We start from the raw sequence: 25416 nt of genomic DNA, 5'->3' as shown, positions 1-25416 counted from the left end.
CTGTCATCTTCCCTTTCTCACACTTGTAAAAAAGGGATTGTTCGGGCAAAAATGAAAAATTCTATCATCATTTACTTAACTTCAGGTTGTTTCTAACCTGCATGAATTTTTTTCTTCTGCTGAACACAGAAGAAGATATTTTGAAGAATGACGGTAACATGGTCCACATTGACTTCCTTAGTATGGAAAAAGAATACTATGGAAGTCAATGGTTTAGTTACGAACATTCTTCTGGGAAAAAATAAAATAATAATTTATATATAGCTATTTGTGTGTGTATGTATCTCACCTTGGGGACTAAATGAGCTAGGACTGCCTTTGATGCTCCTTTAAAAGAGTATGTACACGATGACATTATTGACATCTTTTCTATTCTGTCTCTTTCTTTTGTCTCTTTGTAGAGTTAACAGAAGTGACGGACAATCTTGATGATTCCTTCACAGCCCCATAATGCACCTCTGCAGATGGGCTCAAGAGAATCACAGGACATATAGCCAACCGGAGCGATCAGGACTCCTACTTCACCCTGGGAAGAGTTTAGGGCAGGAGAGTGAAGTTGTTCATCAAGGGCTTGAGATATCACCCTCCTGAGAACAGACAGGAAATCAAACCTGAGAAGGTGATGATTTCTATCATTTTCATTTATCCAAACTGCAAACCTCAGATTTCGGACCAACAGCTGAGAGGACTGGTCATAGAGAGAGAGAGAGAGAAAAAAACTGTACAGAACATTTTTATACTTTTGTATCTTTTTCATCTAAGATCAAAGAAAAAATCTCTAGTGATGTTTTTGAAGATTGTGTGGATATGTGTTTAAGTGGGTAGGATCGAAAAACATTCTCAAACCCATTCTGAGCCAAAACAGTCCCAAACATTCCCACTCCGATCTTTATATTCCAACATGTGTTTATGCAACAAGCCACGCCCACTGAAAGACTAGGAGAGAGTCTATGGGGAAAAAAAGGATTGGCCCTCGTAAATGCAGAAGTTATTGGCCCGAACATGGGATTGGTGGGAAACTCCAGAGACAGTGATTGTAATTGTAAAGAATTATGAAACAGAAGATATGATTGGACCGTAATGATTGTCAATCAAGAGATTGTTTTCAGACAGGTGACTTGATTGGAAGATTTTAGGTTCCTCCAAACAGATTTCTTCAAACTCCAACAAACTCATGCTTGTATGAGATGCCTGGAGTATTTTGGCCAAACTGCTCTGAAATGATATTGAAGCATGTGTTGAAGTTTGTTGCAGCTGTGTGAAGAAACCTTTGCAAGCATACTCAAGACTTTGTATGGCATAATTAAAACCGCTTTCATATCCAGACTTATCATAATTCAAATATTGCTTAAGGAAAAGTTACTCGAATCAGCTATTATGGGGAAACTATTTAATCCATCTGTGATGGTTTCTAACAAAGATACCTAAATATATGTCTCTGTTAAGTATCGAATAAACATCAGAGAAAGGAACATTGTGAGATGAGCTAAATACAGTCATCAAGGTAAGATCATCTAAAAATATCAGGCTCCTGTTTAAAAGGGAAATCATGCTTCATCATATGACTTTATCTCTTTAGTCATTTATAGTATTACCATGAGTTTTGCCAAAAAGAGTGCCCTATGTCACCCATTTTATACCTCTTACCTGTATTATCAAGTGCTCCGGACGTTTTTCTATTCATGATTTTATATTTTATTTATGACTGCATAACTTTTATCTTGTACAGACATTAAATTAATTTATTTTATTTATTAATATTTATTGAAATTAATTTCTCTACCATAATCATTGCTGGAGTGTTTCTAAAGAAGTGCGTGTGGGAGTTTTGTTTTTTATAAGAGCGAGATTTCATCCGTTTCAAATGTTTTATGTGTGAAACTTTTGTATATGTACTGTCTGATATGTCGCCCTCCTCTTCTGTTCACAATGCATTCTGGGAAAAGAAATGGCCTCTGTCCATCAGAGAGAGAGAGAAAGCGGTGAAAGACAATGATTGGGTGAGAGAGAGAAAAGAGGAATGTATAATGGCTCAACATGTTTATTATAGGACATGTTGTATCCCTTTTACTCATAGGGGGTTTATCAGAAAAAATCAGCTGCGACGGGAGTTAAAAACGAGACCGTTGGGTGTCAATAAAAGAGTTATTGCTACCATGCTTCTGTATGTTTTTTTTAATATTTAAGACTTCTTTAGTTTTAAAAAAAGATTTACTTGTTCATCACATTACACACTGAATTTCAATCGAATCGAATGAAATCACATCTAAATCTCAAATCTGCTTTTACAGTGGAAGGTTCTCACTAGTTTAATTAAGTCTAACATTTTGTTTCACTGATTTACACTCTATTTTCAGACTATTGTAACATTCTTTTAAAAGGACAGTGGTAAAGCTTTACAATACGGGTGCACTAAAATGCATTAATTCGTGCTTGACTAATGCACAGATAATCATGTGTTAATGTATGACTCATGAAGAATTAAACCATTTAATAATGATTATTGCATCAGCAACTAATGAACATTCTATATGATTAATAGATTGAGTAATCATTAAACTATTATCAGTTAAATGTGTCATTGTATTAATTCCCTAATAACATATTATATTAACTAACAGTGTAAATTCATATGTTAATTACCACAATGGTTGAAGCCATTCATTTCAACTTTCAGTTGTCTGCTTTAATTAATCGTTAGCTAATGATTTGCAAAGGGATCATGTTATGACTTTATTTGTTGAGGCACACACTGTAAAAAAAAATATTTTAAAAATAAGTCACCTGATTGCCTTAATTTTGAGTTCATTGAAATTAAAAATTTGAGTTAATACAATGACATTTTTTGAGAATCGACAACCTTCATTAAAATATTATTAAAAGATTTTGTATTATTAAAAGCGTATTAAGTAATCGTGTATGTTTTATTTGTGATGACGCAGCCAAATTGTGCTATTTTCATGATTTATCTTTTTTTTTTATGTGGTTCAGATACAATAATATTTTGAGTTTCTATTTATTAAACCAATTACCTTCATTGTATCCACTCAAATTTTTAATTTCAATAAACTCAAAATTTTAAGGCAACCAGGTTACTTACTTTTTTAAGTTAAACCAATTTTTTTTTTTACAGTGCATGACTATTAATATAACGCATTAATTTACATTATTAGGTACTATGTTAATAGGGAATTTGTACAGGATGTCATTTTAAATTAATAGCAATTCATATTACTTATTAATCATATAGAATGTTCATTAGTTGCTGATGCAGTAATCATTAATAAATGGTTTAGTTCTTCACAGTCATGCATTAACTCATGATTATCTGTGCATTAGTTAAGCATAAATTAAATCATATTAGTGCACCCGAATTGTAAAGTGTTACTGGGACAGTTCATCAAAAAAATTAAAGCATCATATTTTACTTACCATGTTGTTCCAAACCCATATGACTTTATTTCTTAAAACGTAAAGATTTGGAACATCATGAGAGTAAGTAGGCTAAATGATGACAGACTGCCCATTTGTTTGGGTGAACTATCCCTTTAATTATGCTTTTTCATAACTTAAAAAAGACAGAGGGATCTGCCAAACACTGTATACGGGATTTGGGACATAAATGAACAACACTGAACTTCACTAAATCTAACCAGTCCATGAATAGGAAGTCCATTCACGAGAAGCTGTTTACCTGAAAAAACCTGCATAGTATAAATAAGCTACAGTGAACTGAATCAAAAGGTTGGTCCTGAAGACACTGTCCTAAAACAGTCAGATGAGTGGCATCCAAGGGTGGATTCTGGTCTGGCGTTAGCCTCACAATTGCACCGTTTTCCTCATAATTGCAGTGTAATTTCCTGCTATTTAGACATTATACATCGCAATTACATGAAAGGGAGGTCTTGCAGGACCTTAATCCATCCTTGGTTTGATCATGATACAATCATTAAATTAAAATGCTATACAGAAACATTTGAAATCTCATTTCAATTCATTTCCTCTTGCCATCAAGCAGGACTGAATATCACTCAATTCTGGCCTGGCTATATGAGGGTTTGGGCCCATTCAGTTTCACACAGATTATTTTTGACAGACGTGCGACTGTTGCTTTATGTTTCGCGCATGACCTGTTCTAAAAAAAAAAACCCCAAGGCACTCAAGTTAAAAGTTGAACTTTTAAATAACGCATCTCTAGATCCTGCTTTTTTAAACAAAAACGCGGTCTGTGTGAACAAGCGCTTATGCTGCGATCCATTCAACACTTTCGTTTGTATGATCACTCAAACATGACACTCAGTGAGACAATGCTGCATCCGAAATTGCATACTTCCCTACTATTTAGGGGGGGAAAAAGCAGTATGCGACAAAGAAGAATGTCCGAATTCACAGTAGGCTACTCATAAAAGAGTAGGCAAAACGTACCCTGATGACGTATTATTACTTCTGGGTGAGATTCTGAAATGTGCATACGAATGACACTTTACTATCCCATGAGATGCAGGTAGGTCACATCACATGATAATGACAAGTTGAACATAGTATATCCGGTTTACATTCATCCTACACACATTCATACTATATAGAATGCACTTTTTTAGGGTCCGTGAAGTAATTACTTATTCAAAATAAGTACGCAAGAGAGTATGCGATTTCGGACGCAGCCTTACACAGTTCATGATAAACATCTGAGTGTCAGGCAATTGAGAAAAACATTTTTTATCATTTACTCACCCTTGTTTTGCTCCAAACCTGTATGACTTCCTTTCTTCTGAAGAACACATAAGAAGATATTTAGAAAAATATTTAAACTGTTTTTGTCTATACACAATGTCAATGGGGTCCAAAACAACACTGGCACCGATTACTTTCATTTAATGGACAAATAAACCCCCAAATACATTCTTTTGTGTTCAACAGAAGAAAGAACGATTTTTTTAAATGTTGGGTGAATGGCATATAGAACTAGTGTTAATGAGAGAGAGGATGAAAGGACATGAGATTTCTATCTGCTATTGGAATAAACAAAGCCGGCTTGAGTGAATTCCCCCTCCATATGATACACATGGTACATTCCTAAACACTGATTAAGTTTAGTCCACAGTAAAAATATATTGTTTTGTAAATAAACAACATTGACAGAATAAAATAAAAAAGACTTTCCAAAAGAAAGTAAAAATAGCTAAGATGTCATAAACATCTGAGTTCATGTCTGTGGATGTTCATTATCCTCGCTGTCACTACTGGAGGGCAGATAATGTGTGCCTATCTTCCGTAGTTTGGCTTGATAATATCTCTTCTTGGCCCGTGCCGCCTTCTCTTTCTGTCTCACTGCTTTCCTCTTCTCCTCCCACACACACTGCTGCAGCAGCAGCAGACTCATCGTCTGCTGATGCTCCAGCTCGAACAGTTCCTGTCGGCGTGTCTCCCATTTTGAGTCTGAGGTATAAGAGTCCATTGGCGGTAATGAATTCTCAACCGATCCTCTGGCAGGAGCACGTGGCACCGCAGGCTCTCTGTGTATGATATCAAAGTTTGCACCCCTAGTCCCTGATCCAAGCCCTGAGGTGCTTCCTGCATGGGTTGGGTAGATGAGGGAGGGACGACTTGACCTGGAAGAGACTGAATGTGAGCGCAGAGGAGAGGAGTCAGTGCCAGGAGGAATCCCAGAGTTAAAAGTTGGGTGAGTAGGAGAGGCCAAACCAAGTTCAATGGCTAAGTTCTCCTTGCTGTCTACTTCCTGTAAAATAAAATAAAAACTTTAACAGCAGCTTAACTGCAGTACATTTATGTAATAAGACTCAAAAGGGCATGCTATATTGACAATATAGCATGCATGCGTTACACATGGAGTAAGCACAGGAAATGTGCAGTGATTGCAACACTGGTGAAAAAAAGAAGCAGTGTATAGAATACAGGTATCTGTTTATGCTTGTTTTTTTGTGAAATATCAGGACACAAATATGTATAATGACATGGGTATGACATAGGTATTACAAGGAGTGAGTGAAATATGAGGACATTGTAAAGTATAAAAAACATTACGCCTATGGAATGTACCCACATTTCACAAAAACAAACGTGTGAGTGTGTGTGTGTGTGTGTGTGTGTGGGGGGGGGGGGTGATAGGGTTAGTTTGGGGATATATATAATTGTACATTTATTTTCACCTGTGTTGCAAGATGCGTGTAAAATGTTGACCTGGTAACACTACATTTTAACATAACGGTGTGGCATGTACATTTTCCATGCCTTGTACATCATAAGAGTGTCAATCACATTTACATTTTTTTCTCATAAAATCTGCAATATAATAGAAAACATTTAGCTTAAGAGCATTTTAGTAATGGGCTGATTTCTGTCTTACATCACTTTGACTGTGGTCAGCATCTTCATGCTCACTCCCATTAGTGCCTGCAAGCCCCATCACTACAAGAGAGAGAATGACTCAATTAATCTCCTTCCCTGTATAATTACAGAGTTGACAACTGGGGAGAGTGGTAGTATTTCATCCTGCAATTGCGATGACATGACTATTAATTACCTGCTCCAGGTGAGCCGCCCCTAACTGAGGCATAGCTGCCATCTCCATCTACCTCCTCCAGACAGGAGATCAGGTTTGGCACCAGGCCAATGACTTCTCTCTGCACCTGACAAAAACCACACACACCACACTGTGTTGACTCCAGAAGCACTAGATGTTCCAAAGCATATAAGTGAATTACAGAAACATGAGAAAGACTTAATTTTACCTGAGTCAGGGCAGACACAGGAAGCCCAGCTGCCTGCTGTTCCTGTCGCTTCTGCAGCGCTACACGACATTCCACCTTCAGTCGTTTCCACAGCGTCTTCAGAGAGCCGATGCTGCTGGGGGGTCGACTAGGGAACGCCGCATTGAAGGCCTGAGCCAGCTCTGCCCATACAGCGTTCCGGTGCACAGTAGTGTTGGTGTCTTTTCGAAAGTCCTGGACTGTGTCCACCACCGCATGGATTCTCCGAAGCAGGAAAAGCTTTTGCTCCAGAGTGAAGTTTGGCATGCGGTACGTCATGGTGGTCAGCATGAGTGTATTTGTGTGTTACTGGGTACAAAAGCTTATGTTGAGGTACTATGTGTCATCTATAAAATCCCTATGTTTTTATCTTCAAAAGAACAGTCTAGTTCTTTCATTAACTAGTAACTTTCAGTGTTACATGTACACTTTTATATGGTAACATTTGCAATATCACAGTGTCAGTTTTTGAGTTTTACACTTGCAGGAAGGTGAGGTCGGTTTGGTCCCGTTATGTGCAGTGCACTTCCAGAGTTTCAGTTGCAGTGATATGTTAAACTCTGGATGCCACAGGCAAATGTGAGTGTGTGAGGTCGCTTGATCATCAGTGCTCAACGGAAAGGCATCCGGGGTCCACCTGATGCGCAAGGGGTCACCAGGCACACATGTGAAGTCTGTAATTCAGCAGACAGAAAACAAAAGGGACTAGTTTTTGAATCTTAATAGTTTCTCCTTCTCTTGGAAGAGTTAATGAAACATTTTATCTTATCAATTTTATCTATCATGTGCTCCATATATTAATTAATGAGATTCGGTTCTTTTGAACTCCTCTTTTCAAAGAACCGGTTCATAAAAAATAAAAAAATAAAAAAGATTCAGCAGCTCGTCTACGACGCCGTTTAATATTTTGCTTCATATTTCTGTCCTTTTCCATTACGTTTTGTTATTATGGGTGTTCATTGTATTCTTATTTCTCCTAATTTGTTACAACCAGTGTTCAGCTCATGAAATTAAATTAAAGTAAATGTACAGATTCGTTTACATCTTGGTTGAAAATAAAAGTTTTTGCACCTTTGTATTTATTTTTTGACATTTGAAAAAAACAACTCGTATGTTTTTATAAAACTGTCCGACAAAGTAGTACATATTTCCAATTTAATTCTGCTTTTTAGATCAAATCCTCACTGAGCTTTCATTCTCGGCTCCGTTCTCGACTCACCGATTCAGTAAGGACCAGAACCAGTTCACAAAACCGGTCTGAACCGACTCATTGCAACGACCAGACTCAAAGAACAATTCTTTTAGGAATCGCATCGCTTTACACGCAAGATAATGAACAAAGAAAAAAAAACAAGCTTTTAAATAAATGACTTGTATAGTACTACAGGTGCGGGTGGAGCATGCTGCATGTTTTCATGTAATGATTGTTATTATGCATTCACTGGTATCGTTAGCCACAGCGCTAAACCCGAGCATCGCACTACAGAAGTGAACCCGAGCTGAAGACTACAGCTAGAGCTCACTGTTCTTAATGAAGCTCTCGTGCATTACACAACCGCTAAAGACAAACTGATATTATATAATTTATATTGACCCTACTTACATGCAATCATCAGTCTGACGATTTTATCCCGAAAATATTACACTTTGTCCCCACCCCCTGGGTTTAAACGGTCCGTAAGAAATTAAAACAACAGACTGGAGACACATGCGCAAAAAGGCGCTCCGGGCGTAAAAAAAAGAGGCAGTTCACCCGTTTGTGTATTTCATATGATTTGTATACCATTCTCATGAGATCTGTTCAATACATATGGTTTATGCATCAGGCAAAATGGGCAAAATGCACAAATCTACGCGTTTTAACAGTAGAAAGCGCAGCACTCGTTTTATCCAATTGCTCGCCAGTATAGTGCGGTCTGTGCAGTATTGAACAGCGCGATTGGACGCTGCCCGATGTCAACGAGGAAGCGAGAAGCACATGCATATCAGAACGAAACATTATGGACCCATAGACAGCAGGATGGACCAGAGACACGACTGTGGCAGGGTTTAGTATGAAAGAAAATACCCCAGTTTTCAATTTCACCTTCTCCCAATATAAAGGCACGACAGGGGACGCGTAAGTGAGAAAAAAAATCCCATGTAGAATCAGACAGATTATCCCTGCTGGAAATAACGTTACATTTTAACTGTTGTTGACTGACGTTTTTTTTTTCTTCTTCAATAAATAGATTGCTAATAGATACTTTGTAGAAAACCTGCTGTTATATTTTGGAACGTGTTAGCTGGTCATTTTAGCTAAAATTAAATTTCACTTTTAGACCAGCTAATGACCAGATTTTGACCATTTCTATTCATCTGAGGTCAGTTAGAACCAACTACCAGTACCATGTTCAAAAAACACAGCAAGATAGGGTAAGATTCATTTACTCAAATAATGGCATTTGTTCATCTGACATTCTCTTAACATTTTTTGTTAACTGAACCCCATTTTTTTCTAAACTGTTTACCTGAAGTAATTTACCCCTGATTCACACATCAGTTACAGTAAGGTTACAGTAAAGTTAGTCCGTTAATAGTCAAATGACATGTTGAAGGTAAATAATAAAATATTGAATATAAAATATTTCATTTTTTAGTCAGGGTTTTATTATAATTTAGAAAAATAATATAAATCCCACACTACTTAAAATCACAAAAATATTTTAATAAAAATTACATTTATTGGAATGTCTTTATTTTATTTTTCAATTTCATTTGCTTTTCATCAACTCACAAATCCCCTGCAGTTCCTTTGTGAACTCCAGTTTTGGAAACCCTAACCCAGATGGATGTGTGAGACTCTAGCTCTGGACGGAGAATCATAACTACATTTCTTGATAGTATAGTAAAGGCCATTGTGACCAGCATGGGTTTATTGTCATTTATTTGTTTGACAGAGACTTCTGCCTTGTGAAAAAGGTACTTCAAGAAGTTTTAGAGTAATACATAATGCTGTAATATTTTTGTTTTACTCCAGAAGTCTTTAGCCTGCTGTGTGGGCCGTGTGAGATGGCATCTCCTGTGGGATCTGCTGTGATGAATATTGCTGTGCTTGTTGCTCCGGTGACTGCGCTGGAATTCCTGGGGGAGGATTTCCTGTTGACAGGTGACTGACATTCATTCTTTTAACTGGTAGCAAATCATTAAACTAAAAATCCATTTTGGATTCAATTATGCAGGATATGATTCATGGGTCATTTTGAAGGTGGTTTCTCTGAACAACCATACGTTTCTCCAAATGTTCTTGGTTTAGTAAGTTATATTTATTTAATGCAAGCATTAAAAACTATAATATCCTGAGTAGTAAGAGACTATAAAGTCTTTAAAGCCTGCATGAAAAACAGATCAGAAAGGTTTGATATGTAGCCCACATATATTACAACATTAAACACCTTGTAAACCTAATTTTCATCAAATATAGAATGGGTACTGGAACTGTTGTCTTGTCCTTTGATTTGGTTTGTAATATAAAATGCACTAGGGGCTAGGGCTGCATAAATAATTGTATGGCTGCTGCAATTAATTGTGAATATTTAATTATTATTCTCATAATTTGCACTACCATGGTAACTTGCCCTTAAACTTCAATCTAAACCTTGCCTTTTTACAAATTTCTAACTAGCTGCTAAATAATACCATCTCTACTGTAATTATCACCTATATACCTCATACTTTAGATATGATGTACCACATCTATATACCACATGTATAACTCATTTCTCTGTACAATGCACCTTCATATTTCATATTTCTTCTACTTGTCATTTGTACTGAGCTGGTCTGTACTTTCTTTTCCTCATATTTTTTAAAGATGCATTTTATTGTAAATTCTATTACTGACATTTAATAACTACTACTTTATCAAAAGAGATTGACAGTTTAGTTTTTTTCCTAAATTATGTAGACCTAATATGCGCTGTAAGTACTAACTCAGTCATAGCCATTATTTTTTTTATAAATTCTCATTTTGCAGTGTTACCTGCAATAAAAATCACAGGACTTCATGCAAAAAGTTCAGCCTATCAATCTTTTTCCTGAACATGGAAGTCTCGTCTGACTCGTAATTATCCTTTACATTTCTGGTCTCCAGAGTTTTTAGTCAAAATACCGTATTTACTGAGCTGATAGTGTCACGTTAAACCAATAAATATGGTTTAAAAAAGCCCATGGCTCCATAGTACTATCAGTTTACAGTGTTGCACTGACTTAAGTGCTGACAGCGATGCTCGTTTTTCTTTTGTTAGTCTTTGTCATAAAATGTATGGCATATGGCGTATGTAATATATATTCTTTTTCAGATTTGCTGCTGCTCAAAACATGTACTTTCCAGGAATTTCTTTAGTTTATTGCTTCTGCTGCTGTTTCAGCTTAACCCTGCGTTCACTTTAATTTTTAGTCTTTTTTTAATTAAGTCCCTCTTTTTACCTCGTTTTGACAATGGGTTCCTATGAAAACCGGAACAGGACAGCATCCAAACAGAAGGTGGAATCAATCATGGAGGCGCTAATCGTTTGCTCAGGAGAATGGTGGATTTCAGCATTTTAGAAGCTCTGACAAATAACTGTGCAACTACCTCCTTCTAGGCACTAAAGTTTTTCCCCAGTCAATATTTTGACAAAATGGACAGATTCCTACCTCAGCAAAATTTGAACAGGAGTGGTTTTCCCATAGTGATCGCTGCACCTGTAAGGGTTAAATGGGCTAAGCCAGAATTTCAATTTTTGGACTAAGTGGGTCTTGTTTTCTTTCTTTTTTTTCCTTTTCTGAATTTCATTCCTTTATTGAAAGAGAAATATGCTTGGAAAAATTCAAAAATGTTTCTCAATATCATAATGTGTATTAGTGTATTTATCTCTAAAAAAAAGTTATTCATTTGATGATTTCTTTTCTGCAATTGTGTCCTTTTTTAGGTGAAGGACCAATCCTGTCTGTGTACAGTCTTCAAGCATCTACTAAAAAATGTGCAACTTTAAATGTTCTCCATAACTACCGAATCCATGGGATACGCCCTGGTAGAAAACATCAGTCTGGAGACAGTGTAATTTCATCTGACATTACTGTTTGGGACAATTATGAGGAGGAAATCATTGTATTTGGAGGAAAAGGAGTTCGGCTTGTTAGCTTCAATTCTGCAAGGCAATGCCTAAATTTGATTGGTCCACTCTTGGAGCTTCAAGACTGGGTGCTGGACATTCATTGGCTAAAAGCAAAACCCCACACACTGTTAGGCATAGCCTTGGCCCACAATGCCCTGCTGCTCCTAGAAGCAGATTCTGGTAACATTCTCTCCTTCTACTCCTGCGTAGAGTCCTGTCTTCTCTACTCAGCACTTATGATTGGTCCAAATTGGGACTCTTTAGTGCTTGTGGGTGGGACTGTTTTCAATCAGCTTGTGCTGTGGAGGCCCACAGGGACCAAACCTGATGGCCAGTCCCAGGTAGAGAGACGTCTACTGGGCCACAGTGGAGTAATTTTCAGTCTTTGCTACCTTCAGAAAACTGGGTGGCTGGCATCTGCCTCGGATGACCGCAGTGTTCGTTTGTGGAGTGTGGGCACATTGGGTGGAGATGCAGGTTGTGGAGAGGAAACACCAACATGTCTTCGGGTGCTTTATGGGCACCAGGCACGGGTCTTCTGTGTCAAGCTTATACCCAGCCGTGTATTTAGTGCAGGAGAAGATGGAGCGTGCCTGCTCTGGGAATGGGGAGGTGAAGGGAAGGTGGGATTTACGTTTAGAGGGCATAGGTCAGGTGGAGTGAGGGCTCTGGCTGTCAGCGAGGGAAGTATAGGCTGTAGGGAGGGATGGATGGCTACCGGAGGTGCAGATGGTGGTGTAAGAGTGTGGAGAGTGGCAAAGGAGAAGAAAGACAATGAGGAAACTCAGGCAGAGACTCAGCTGGATCTGGGATTTAAAGGGCAAGGTTGTCCAAAAGTGGTCCGATTGTTGGGTGAGGATGAATCAAATAAAGTTCTGGTCTGTACAGATCAAGGAGAGGTGTGCCTTAGTCAGGGTGACACCTGGGATGTCATCTGGCAAGGAGGAGCAGAATTCCAGTCATATTGTGTGATGGAGATCACAAGCGTCCAAATCCAGAATTCAAATTGCATTGTGTGGGTGTGTGCAGTGGGTAATCTGAATGGAGGTGTCCAAGTGTTCCTCGTAGGGCATCCAGGTGTGGGAGTCTTGCTAAAAGCTGGACAGGGTAAAGTTCACTCTGTACTTTGGGTCAAGGGACTGTCTAGAGGGTCCTGGAGTTGGTGTCTTCTGGCATCAGGCTCTGAGGGATTAGTGTACCGGTGGACAATAAAGGTGATCGAGGATGAATCAGGCCTACATATAAAAGAGGAAACTCTTCTTCCATTCCTGCTGCCACCCTGTGCCAAACGCTGGCTGACCGCTGCACTTACCTTGTCACAAAGAAAAGGGTTGTACTTGTGTGGTGACCGGAGAGGGTCGCTACTGCTCTATGCTGAAAGAGAAAAGAATGAAGGAGGAGAAAGTTTGGACTTACAAGATCAAGAAACCGAAAACAGGCAAACGGAACTTGCCGATCCTATGTCTCCCATTAGTACCCTTTTTGGAATCCATGGGAAGCAAGGTGTGACTTCTGTGTGTGAGTATCAAGACTTGTTTTACAGTACAGGTCGAGATGGATCTGTAAGAATACTAACTGTTGAAGAAAACGTCCTGAAGGTGCGCAGAGTTCAGCGGGCCTGCAGAGGCATGGAGTGGCTGGAGAAGATTCTGTTTCTGGGCTCGGATGCACCAGAGGTACAAGGAAAGGTGCTGAATGAGAGAATTGAGAAGACGAAGATCGATCAAGAAAGTCAAAGCGTAGCTGAGGCTCGGTTTGTAATGGTTGGCTTCCACTCTGTCCACTTCATTATATGGGACCCTCACCGACAAGAGAAGCTTTTATCAGTTACCTGTGGAGGCGGCCATCGATCCTGGGCCTACAAATGCCCGATACACATCCACACGGATCCTCATGCACATGCAATCGGACATGGTACCCTTGTATTCATCAAACATGGAGCTGTCATAGCATCACGTTCATTAGCATCCACAGAAACCGACGTGAATGGACACACCCTGAAAGAGGGGCTGCATGGGCGAGGCATCAGCTGTGTGTGTCACCTTGGTAGTCTGACAAAGACTGGAGATTTTTCAGGACTTTGGGAGATTTTTGTTACCGGAGGGGAGGATACCACAGTGAGTGTACTTGCCATCAATCCACAGAGTGGAACTGTTAAAATGCTTGCGGTTCTAACAGACCATATCTCAAATGTTCGTGCTCTGGCTGCCATCAGAACTGTAGAAACGAATGAAAGAGTTAGAGATGACCAGACAGATACCTCCTTGCTGTCATCTTTTGTGTCCTCGGCGGGTGGCCGGGCTCAGCTGCAGTGCTACCGGCTCTTGATTAGTTTGGATGAGCAGCAGGGTCAGCCGATCTGTCAGGTCACTCAAATAGCTGGTCATCGATTGGATGAGCAATGGGAACGGAAGCGGAATCGACACAAGACCGTCAAAATGGACCCAGAGACAAGGTACGCATGTTTGTCAAAATACTCTCTGTTTTTTATCATTTACTCACCTATGTGTTGTTCCAAACATGTATACATTATTTGTTCGTCGTCCAGTGTTGTTTGATGGTTGGTAGTAGCTGTTCTGCAAATGTGTGACCACCAGAGTTTGGACAATACAGTGTACCATGTCCCATTGTAATTGTGTAATTTTTTTAATAGAGAGATTTCATTATAATTTACTCTGCAAATTCTTTCTCATATTTGCAGGTACATGTCTATGGATGTGGTGCAAAATGGGACTGAATATGTTCTGGCTCTGGGCTGTAGTGATGGTGCAGTAAGGTAACTTGGTTTGAGATTTTTTTTTAAATTCAAATCAAATATGTTTCATGTTTTAACATTCTGTGATTTAATGTATTATAAAGGGTTAGTTCACCCAAAAATGAACACAGTTTAAGATATTTTATATTTAGCCCGAGAGCATATGGAACTGTATGCACACTATACTGTCCATGTCCAGAAAGGTAATAGAAACATCATCAAAGTAGTCCATATGTGAAATCAGTTAGTTCATTAGAATCTCTTGAAGCATCGACATTTTGGTCATACATTTTGGTCCCAAAATAACAAAAACTACGACATGATTTTCATTTTTGGGTGAAATAACCCTTTAAGGTGGTGTGTTTTCTCTTTTAGGCTGTTCAGTGTAATGGAGAGCAATAAGAGTGTTGCCATGCTTTGGGAGTGTTTGTTCCATCAGAGGTGTGTGCTCAGCATCGCCATCTACAAGCTGGAGGACTCCCAGGGCAGAAAGTAAGGACATGTTATTCCATGTTTAAAGGGGTACTTCAGCGCTGGGAAGATGAATCTGTATTTAAACTGGGTCATTAATGTAGTAGAAATGTGAAATTATTTTTGGATTTGGTGCTTTCTAAGCTGAGAAAAGACAGAAAATGTATTTTTGTCTCATGGGGATGAAAGACAACAATTATCAGAATGCTTCGCTGCTCTACGAGGCCACTCGCAAAGCCACCGCTACTAGATTACTGAATCACTTTCACTTTCCCACCGCGACCGCGTTCATTTTCATAAAATCATTTCATTTAGAGAACAGACACTACAATTAAAAACTGAACGTGTCTGGTCAATATATGATTTAGCCGCTGAGGGAGTCTTACAGCCAAAACGCTGCAGGAGTCAGATATATTGACAGTCATGGATGAGCTCGTCATGAGAGCTAAGGTAAACGCGCCTGCGGCATAGATTCACAGCGCACGTTCAGTCTGGTGGGTTTTCAGTTCATGCCTTTGAAAGCTTAACTTTCATAGGAATTAGTTTGAGAACTTGAAAGACTTACTTTGCTCTGCTGGGCACAGTTTAAACATGAATGCCTGAGGCTGCGAGCTCAGTGCTGTGAGTGTGATCTCCCATCCCCCACGCACGAGTTGAAAACATGCAGAAATGGCTCCCTCTGCTGACTGTAGTCTTTAGCCTCTGGCCAACAATTCCTCCGATGGCGCAAATTGACGATATTTGCATCATGGGAGGAATTTTTCCAGAAATAAAATGCATAAATCTCTTGTCTCAGGGGGATATGGGGATATGAGGAGGGGAAGCACAATCATTTGAATATACTCCAGTGTTTCTACTGATACAAAGCCATTTGCTAATCGCTGAAGTAAGCCTTTAAATTATTTCTTACCCTTACTTGCATTTGTCCAATGTCAATCTCTTTCTGTCTCAGGCGTTTGTTGCTGTTCAGTGCCACTACAGATGGTTGTATATCTGTGTGGGATTTAACAGCAGTTTTGAACAGTAAGGCTGGTGACAGCTGGCAGGGTGAGTCATACATACACCAGAACACAAAACCTTGTTTTTGATTATTTTTTAATATTTGCATAGCTATGTTTTGTTTTGTTTTGTTTTGTTTTTTGCTGTCATTTAAGGACTTAAAATGATATATGTTATTTGTTTGCATATGTCATATAATTTGTTAAAGGGATTGTGTACTCTGCAATAAAATACAAAACATCTTGTGTTCTAGACCTGTCCCCAAAATGTTACTATTATAATTAAAATGTATTGTTATATTAAACAAGTATTATTATTATTATTTTAAAACTTTCTATGCAGTTGTTTTACATACAATAACATCTCGCAGTGACCACATCTATTAAAAAATTGCACTGACTTAAAGTATGTTTTATTATATATTAAAGGGGTGGTTCCATAGTTTTTTCTAGGCTTGGTTGTGTTTATGGGGTGCCGTGTAACATGTCTTAATACTTTTTTGACCCCACTTTATATTAGGTGGCCTTAAGTACTTACATCAAAAAAATAAGTACAATGTACTTCCTGTGTTCAAATTATATTGCAAAACACCTTTGTTGATATTGAGATACGGGTCGAATTAGGGACAGGTGTGGTGATATGGGTAAATTTAAGGGTAGGGTTAGGTGTAAGCTAAGTGCCAACTGTGTAATTACAAATGTAACTACAGAAATTAATTACAGATGTAATTACATGCAGGTATTTTTTTAAATGTAAGTACAATGTAAAAACATGTATGTACACAATAAGTGTATTGTATCAAATGATTAATTAAAATGTTAGTGCATAGTAGTTAAGGCCACCTAATATAAAGTAGGTCCACTTTTTTTTTTTAAACGCTGTATTTTTCGTATATTTTACCTTTATTCCACACCGTTGTATTTACTGTCCTTTGAACAGCTCGTTTCTATGAAGCCCATCCCTCTGAAAAACGCAATGGTCTTAGATTGGTTAGATGGCCAAATAGTTTCATGTATTTTTATTGGCTGAAGTTTCAAGCACAGGTTGTCAGGAAACGCCACGCCCCTTACCATTACGGGCAGAAGTCACATCTGGGGCAGTGTTTATGTTAATAGCAAGGATTTATGAGGTCACCAACCCGTGAAGAGTAGTCCAACCGGCCGAAGTTGTAGTCCAAACCGGCCTTTTTTGTAGGCAATAAACTGCCATAACTTTAAAAGACAATATCTCCGTTTGCATTGAACTTTCACCGCTGTAACTTTGCAGGTACTGTTTATGCTCAAGCAGCAACATTACACAACTAACTAAAGTTAAAAAAGTAAAATCGCATGCAATCACCCCTTTAATACATTTTGTATCAATTACAAACCCAAGAGAATTTAAAAAAATGCATAAATAACTGAAGCTCTCCCAAAATAACACAGTGTTTGTTGCCAATAGGCTTGAGTCTGGTATTAGAATTTTAAAATGTGTTTATGCTAATAATAATTTACCCTGTCATTGCTTCAGGCCCATCAGCGCCTTTCTTTTCCATACCTGTCCATCAAAGTGGAGTCAATACACTTGCCTTATCACCGCAGAGAGAGATGGGACAAATGGAGGAAAACATTATCTCATTGGCCAGTGGTGGAGATGATGGACAGCTGTCTCTATTGAGTATCAAGATTGATCAGAAAGAGCAGGAGAATGGAGGCATGTCTCTACAGCTTCTTTCTCATTTGTCAGTGCCCCTGGCACACTCTTCCCCTCTCACTGGGCTATGTTTACTAAGCCCCACCCTATTGGTGTCCACCTCACCAGACCAACGCTTGTGTTTGTGGAGTGTGAGCGGTGATGTCCTCCGCCCACTGAAGGTCCTGTTCTCACACACCGCAGATGCTGCTGGATTGTGGGCGTGGTTTGGGGTGGGACAAGAGGGAGGAGCCTGGGTGGTTGTTTGTGGGCAGGGTTTACAATTGTTTCAGTTAACGGAAAGAGAGACAGATGAACCAAATAAAACTGTTAACAGGAGAGCAAAAGAAGAGGAAAGAAAGAAAGTTTCAAGGACATAACACTAACTTAATTTGTGATTTATAATTGAAGATGCCAAAGAATTTTAACTGTAAAGTTTGAGATGTTCAAATAAAGATCTTTTTTAATATGTAATATTTTTACTGTGTCAGGAAAAGATCTTGTGAAGACATTTTTATTTTCAATATGGCCTAACAATGAATGTTTATACAGCTGTATAGAACCAGTCAAATTCGGACATGCTTGACTGACCTAGCTGTAACTATCCGAAGGCCTAAGTTCACCTTTTTTTGATAATTATTGACCTAGAAAGTGGCGAGAATTGTGCCTTGAGAATTGTAGGTGAGATAAAACACCCTGTTGTTTTATCAAGATTGAACCAAAAACTTCACCAAAGTTGTTTTTTGAAATATTCAACGAACTGACAGCAGCAGTACTAGAGACAAAGTTGCTCAGAATGAGGAGATCCTCCATGCGGTATGTGGGTGTGTGCGAAAAATCACATCATATACAATCCTTTGTGTGCATGCAATAGCTGAAAACTGGCTGCATTTTTTGACATTGAAAAGACATTGCATGGCAATTTTCAAGTCATTCAGAGTTAGGGTTAGGCTAGAAATCTAGACGCACTCTAGCGGCAGCAAATCTAATCTGCCCACGAGAGTCTAGCAACTCTCAATACATTTCTGAGCTGTAAAAACCAAACTGGTCAGGCAAAATCACATTGTGTATAGAGTCAGTAGACAGTGGACAACAAATTGACGGCAGCTTGCGTGCTAAACACAGAGGCTGGCAAATGGTGGTCTTTCGAATGGGCTTTGACCGCGACTCTGGAAGACTTGGAGTTAAGGTTTTCTCTGAGAAAGGAACAAAGAACGGCACTGAAGTCATTCTTAAAAAGGAAAGATGTGTTCTGAGTTTTGCCGACCGGTTACGGCAAAAGTTTAATGTGTCAACTAGCTCCGCTTCATGTTGCTCTGGTTGGTTGTAGCGCTATCCTATCGCGTGCAGAGGGAGTTTGAAAGACAACCGTTTATCCCGCCCCTCGGACTGAGCCCTGTTAATGGTGAGTTTCCCAGACCAAACATCTTGATGTCGGTCTGGCTTGTCAGGCTAACTTAGGGTTGCATTTTTATAGCTTTTTTAAAGTTCATGTTACAGTTCCACCAAGTGACTATATCCGCCACATATTTGTTCATGCCAGCACAGAATGAGCTCTTACATATGTGTGCTGAGTTTAGTGGAAATATCTCATTTCATTCATGGGTTATAGCTTCTTATTTGAGTAAAATTTGCTCCGGCCAGTTCAAAAATTTGGACGAACATTGAAACTACTGACAATCAGACTCCAGAGAATATTGTACTGGTTAGGTTCTGATTGGGCCAAAAACCTATAGGATTAGTACGCAGAAGTTGTTTTAAATACAAAAAAAACAAAATGCCCAAACATTTTGCCTTGATTTGGTGTGCCTTGGGTTTGGGTGACTAGTATTCTAAAATGTGAAATAAAGAACTGAATATAGAAAGAAGGAGTTGGTGTGTCTAAACTTTTAGATGCTGCCAAATATGTTGTGACAGTGTATGCGTGCATGTGTGTTAGTTGCTCATGATGACTTGAAAATAGATTCATGTGTGTCTAATGTATCAATGTTTCCCTGGGCTACAGGCCAGCAGGTGTGTGAGTGAGAGAGAGAGAGAGGGTACACCGTGTGTTGGGGGGCTTTGGCTGTGCGACTAAGTATAAATATTTCACCCCCTTCTCCAGTTCCCTTTTGTTCATCATCATAGCGTCTCGATGGCCAATCCCTTTAACCAACGAATGAAAGCAAGAGAGGAATGGAAACACGTGAGGGAGAGTCAAAGATATAAAAGCCACAAGGTTCGCAGAATTTGAAAGAAAGAAATGAGAATATTTTCTGATTGCATGATTTAAAAAGGAGTGACAATGTGAGGAGAAAAAAGTTGAGCGGATAATGTGAGTATAATGATGACTAATGTGAGTATAAAACTGCAATGGCAACAAATGTTACTTTATTGATATTTTAAATTGGTCCTTTTGTAGCTGAAATAAAATGTCTGTGTATTTATGTTTATTTTATTGTGAGGCTATTGTGTCTTTGTTTGAACCGAGTCAGTGCGTGTGTCCTGATCTTTTAAAAAGGATGTCACGATTCAGGGAAAGCCTTAAAGAGGATGAATCTGGAAAGAAGAACTCTAAGATACCTCAAAAACGAAAGAAAAAGGAGACTGAAAATGACCAGGTAAGGCTGTTCCACAAAAAAATTGCTTAAATGGATTGAATAAACAAGTGAATATACAGTGCCAGCAAATTAACTCAAACAACATCACACTTTTAAACAGTCATTATCATGTGTGTGATATCACTGTACAGGACAATAGACTAATGTCGAAGAATAGGCTTCCTCTGATTGGTTCATCAGGCAACAGAACTGCAGGTACAGTCAATACATCACCTATAGATTAATTACTTTTATAGTCTATATGGAATCAATAGTGCTTTGATACAGTATATGTCAAGGATGTCTCAGACATTAACTGATTTGGCTGGAAATCAAATGTTTTCAATGTTCATTGCATGTGAAGTAATGCTCATCAATCCTCATGCGTGACATATAAACTGTGTGTTTACATTGACCTTTGTTTCTCCTTTCTACACAATGTTACCCGAGCTCATCAATAGACAATGCAAGTGCAAACTCAAGGATAATCAGGAGGCGCCAAGTTAATTACCTGCTATTGTCCCAACATTCGCCTTTGTAATGGGACTTGTTAGGCGAGGGGATAATTAGAACTGAAAACGTGTGTGAGATAAAGTGGAATTTAGAAATATATAAGATATCGTTCCTGTTTCCTACAACAAAACAGGCATTTATGTTTATAAAGATATACGATTTAAAGTCGCAAATCTGAAAAAGTAGTAGTAGTAGGCTACTCTAGTAGTAGTACTACTAAAAGTAGTAATCAATTACAAGAAAGTTCCAATAGTAGCAATAATTTGATATAAAATTTCAAATACGATATAAAGATATTGTTGTGCGAAATAGTTGCACTTAAATAATATAATAGTTGCAAAGATACTATTATATTCACAATAATTAAATTATTTGCAAGAAAGTCACAATTATGAGAAATAGTCAGAATTTAGGGATATGTACAAACTCAATTCCAAAAAAGTTGGGACACTGTACAAATTGTGAATAAAAAAGGAATGCAATATTTACAAATCTCATAAATGTATATTATATTCACAATAGCAATAGATAACATATGTTGAAAGTAAGACATTTTGAAATGTCATGCCAAATATCGGCTCATTTTGGATTTCATGAGAGCTACACATTCCAAAAAAGTTGGGCTAGGTAGCAGTAAGAGGCTGGAAAAGTTAAAAGTACATATAAGGGACAGCTGGAGGACCAATTTGCAACTTATTAGGTCAATTGGCAGCATGATTGGATATAAAAAGAGCCTCTCAGAGTCGCAGTGTCTCTCAGAAGTCAAGATGGGCAGAGGATCACCAATTCCCCAAATGCTGTGGTGAAAAATAGTGGAGCAATATCAGAAAGGAGTTTCTCAGAGAAAAATTGCAAACGAGTTTGAGGTTATCATCATCTACAGTGCATAATATCACCCAAAGATTCTGAAACAATCTCTGTGCATAAGGGTCGTGTCTGGAAAAGCATACTGGATGCCCGTGATCTTCGAGCCCTTAGACGGCACTGTATCACATACAGGAATGCTACTGTAATGGACAATGTTTTCCAGAAAACATTGTCGTGAGCACAAGCCACCGTGCCATTCGCAGTTGCCGGCTAAAACTCTAGGTCAAAAAAGAAGCCATATCTAAACATGATCCAGAAGCGCAGGCGTTTTTTTCCTGGGACAAGGTTCATTTAAAATGGACTGTGGCAAAGTGGAAAACTGTTCTGTGGTCTGACAAATAAAAATTAGAAATTCTTTTTAGAAAACTGGGACGCCATGTTAATCTTTTTGGAAAACTGGGACGTCATCCGGACTAAAGAGGACTAGGACAACCCAAGTTAATATCAGCGCTCATTTCCGAAGCCTGCATCTCTGATGGTATGGGGTTGCATGAGTGCATCTGGCATGGGCAGCTTGCACATCTGGAAAGGCACCATCAATGCTGAAAGGATTATCCAAGTTCTAGAACAACATATCCTTCCATTCAGACATCATCTCTTTCTGGGAAAACCTTGCATTTTCCAACATGACAAATCCAGACCACATACTGCATCAATTACAACATCATGGCTGCGTAGAAGAAGGATCCGGATACTGAAATAGGCAGCCTGCAGTCCAGATCTTTCACCCATAGAAAACATTTGGCGCATCATTAAGAGGAAGATGCAACAAAGAAGACCTAAGACAGTTGACCAACTAGAAGCCTGTATTAGACAAGAATGGGACAACATTCTTATTCTTAAACTTGAGCAACTTGTCTCCTCAGTCCCCAGACGTTTGCAGATTGTTATAAAAAGAAGAGGGGATGCCACACAGTGGTAAACATGGCCTTGTCCCTACTTTTTTAAGATGTCTTGATGCCATGAAATTTTAAATCAACTTATTTTCCCCTTAAAATGATGCATTTTCTCAGTTGAAACATTTTGATATGTCATCTATGTTGTATTCTGATTTAAATATTGAAATTTGAAACTTCCACATCATTGCATTCTGTTTTAATTCACAATTTGTACAGTGTCCCAACTTTTTTGGAATAGGGTTTGTAGGTGCGGGTTTGTAGGTGCTATTATACATTTTTTACACTTACAAGAAATAAAGTTGTTTTTTTATTTTTTTTATTCTAATGCGGAAATAGGCTTCAATACAATTCTAATTCTTATATTTCTTCATCTATCCTGTTTTTAGTAAGGCCTTCTCTATCCACTCCCCAGCATCCTCCTCAGGCTGAGCTGAGAAAACGTGGCCATCCTCCCATCTCATCTGTGGCCCCTGACAGCATGGCTCCTTGGGAAGGCTCCTCCCACTCCGAATCCTCCTTTACCGGTCTCCCCCCTCCCCCCTCACCCCTTCCTCTTGCCCACTCGAAGCCAATCGCAGCGCCAGATCCTCCGCCCCCACCACCCCCTTCTCAAATCAAAAACATCGAACCAGAGAATGGGCAAAGTGCCAGAGTAAAACGCAAGCCCCCTCCACCAAGACACCCCCCCAGACCACCCCGTTTACCCCCTCTGAGGCAAGTAACAAATCTTAGCTTTTCTCGTAGTTTCACTTTTTCGTTTTTTGAGCTGCCGGTTCATCAGTCTGCACGGAGCAGAGCGGAGCGGCTCAGAGATCTCTCTGTGCTGCTGAGGCAGTTTCAATACTGAGGAAAAACATGCTGCTGTAAGTTTACATCAGGGAAAGAAATAATACGTATGTAAATTTACGTATGTAAATCAGATGCTCAAAATGACCAGGCTATGGCATGGCTTCACATCAGCATTATATGTTTTTAGATTAAGAGTGATGTTGGATATATTTGTGGCTTTTGATCCTGTTTGGGGTGCGCATTTATGGTGTTGTACTGAACATTAAAGATGCACTTCATAATTTTTCCGATGCACTGCATTTATCAAGGCTGCATTTTGTTTTATTAAAAATACAGTTAAACATTAGTATTGGGAAATATTACTACAATTTAAAATGTTTCATTTATTTGTGTTATGGCATTACTAATTACTTCGGTCTTCAGTGTCATGATCCTTCAGAAATATCATTCTAATATGCTGATTTGGTGCTCTCTTATTTTCAATGATCATTGTTCTTGTGCTTAATATTTTTGTGGAAACTGACTTTTTTTTCCAACAATATTTGATTAATAGAATGTTCAGAAGTACAGCATTTATTTTTAAATAGAAATTTGTTATAAGACTAAAAAGGTTTTTACTGACACTTTTGATACATTTATTGGATCCTTGCTGAATGAAAGTAATAATATATATGTTTTTTGTAAAGAAATCATTACTTAAAAAAATAATAATATATATTGACCAACGGAGTAATGGAAATTCCCCAAATGGTGTTTGTTGTTTTTGATATTTTTTTAGGTTGTTAAATGTATATTTAGTGGATATGTGGGTGTGAGATTGCTTAACGCCAGAAGGCAAAAGGTTGCACACTGTCAACATTTATTAGACAGAATTGGGGAAAAAAATTACCATGATGATAATGTAGAATGGAGACAGCATGTGATTACTTATATATAAGGTATAAATCTGACCTTTAAACAACAGAAAACAATGAAAAATATTTAAGGACATTTAGCTGAGATCCATCCCACAGGTGGCATGAGGTTTTGTTGAGCTATTGGGGTCATGTGCACAAGGGTAATAAAGTGGTTTTCTCAGGATGCACAGAACAGAATGCAGTGAATTCTCTAGACAAGGTAAGAACTCATTGATAAGCTTATTTCCACTTTTATTGCACACTCACCTGTCTTCAGTTCCTCACGTGTGCTCCTATCAAAGAGTGCTGATAGATACAGATGAGCTTTGATGTGTTATCAGTTTTGTCTGTGATAACTTTGCTCACTTAAAGGGATAGTTCACCCAAAAATTTTGTTCCAAACCTGTATACGTTGTTCCAAACCTGTATACAAGAATGTTTACAACCAAGAAGATCTCAGTCCCCATTGACTACCATTTTTTTCTTACCATGGTAGTCGATGGGGACTGAAATCTACTTGGTTATAAACATTCTTCCAAATATCTTCCTTTGTGTACAGCAGTGCAAAGACATTTATACAGGTTTGGAACAACTTGAGGGTGAGCAAATGATGACAGAATTTGTATTTTTGAGTAAACTGTCCCTTTAAGACGCTGCACCAGATATTTTACATGCTTTATATAGTGTATTCTCACCGAATGTTGTAAATGGTATACTTTTTAAACTGTGTGTTTAAAAATCTGCTTTGTGTTAGAAAATATTTGTTATTCTTGTGTAACATCTGCTTGTGAGTTATGTCCATTTATTGATAAGTATAAATAAAACATTGCATATAGACTTGGTGTGTGTGTGTGTGTGTGTGTGTGTGTGTGTGTATATGTGTGTGTGTGTGTGTGTGTGTGTGTGTGTGTGTGTGTGTGTGTGTGTATATATATATATATACAGGTCCTTCTCAAAAAATGTGCATATTGTGACAAAGTTCATTATTTTCCATAATGTAATGATACAAATTTAACTTTCATATATTTTAGATTGCACACCAACAGAAATATTTCAGATCTTTTATTGC

General features: G+C 38.4%; 3 protein-coding genes across 7 annotated transcripts in view; 2 read left to right on the top strand and 1 right to left on the bottom strand.

Annotated features, from left to right (window-relative positions):
• Window positions 1-2154, top strand: part of celsr3 (cadherin, EGF LAG seven-pass G-type receptor 3) — a 56243-nt gene extending 54089 nt beyond the window's left edge. For all 3 annotated transcript variants that reach the window (XM_067413683.1, XM_067413684.1, XM_067413685.1), the window contains exon 36: window positions 402-2154. In XM_067413683.1, the coding sequence (XP_067269784.1) occupies window positions 402-429 (28 nt within the window). In that variant the 3' untranslated portion in view covers window positions 430-2154. The remainder of the gene's footprint in view (window positions 1-401) is intronic.
• Window positions 2155-2160: 6 nt separating this feature from the next.
• On the bottom strand, window positions 2161-8517 carry LOC137038794 (uncharacterized). Its single transcript, XM_067413696.1, has 5 exons — window positions 8374-8517; window positions 6753-7444; window positions 6545-6650; window positions 6368-6429; window positions 2161-5740 (listed from the first exon to the last, which is right to left on the bottom strand). Exons 2-5 carry the CDS (start codon window positions 7059-7061, stop codon window positions 5207-5209), a joined length of 1011 nt encoding a protein of 336 aa, XP_067269797.1. The 5' UTR covers window positions 7062-7444; window positions 8374-8517; the 3' UTR covers window positions 2161-5206.
• Window positions 8518-8751: 234 nt separating this feature from the next.
• On the top strand, window positions 8752-18280 carry wdr6 (WD repeat domain 6). Of its 3 annotated transcripts, XM_067413687.1 has the most exons (8): window positions 8752-8889; window positions 9092-9185; window positions 9790-9918; window positions 11723-14363; window positions 14610-14684; window positions 15039-15155; window positions 16087-16181; window positions 17643-18280. In XM_067413687.1, the coding sequence occupies exons 3-8, from the start codon at window positions 9822-9824 to the stop codon at window positions 18182-18184; spliced, it is 3567 nt and encodes a 1188-aa protein (XP_067269788.1). In that variant the 5' UTR covers window positions 8752-8889; window positions 9092-9185; window positions 9790-9821; the 3' UTR covers window positions 18185-18280. The 3 variants fall into 3 exon arrangements, with proteins under 3 accessions (XP_067269788.1, XP_067269787.1, XP_067269789.1); XM_067413686.1 differs by lacking the exon at window positions 9092-9185; XM_067413688.1 differs by lacking the exon at window positions 9092-9185 and having other exon boundaries at window positions 8765-8889; window positions 9793-9918.
• Window positions 18281-25416: the final 7136 nt, after the last annotated feature.

This window comes from Pseudorasbora parva, chromosome 13 (genome assembly GCF_024679245.1).
Source record: "Pseudorasbora parva isolate DD20220531a chromosome 13, ASM2467924v1, whole genome shotgun sequence".
Taxonomy (NCBI): domain Eukaryota; kingdom Metazoa; phylum Chordata; class Actinopteri; order Cypriniformes; family Gobionidae; genus Pseudorasbora; species Pseudorasbora parva.
Note: the sequence above shows the minus strand (reverse complement) of the source record. Positions and strands in the feature narration are given on the sequence as shown.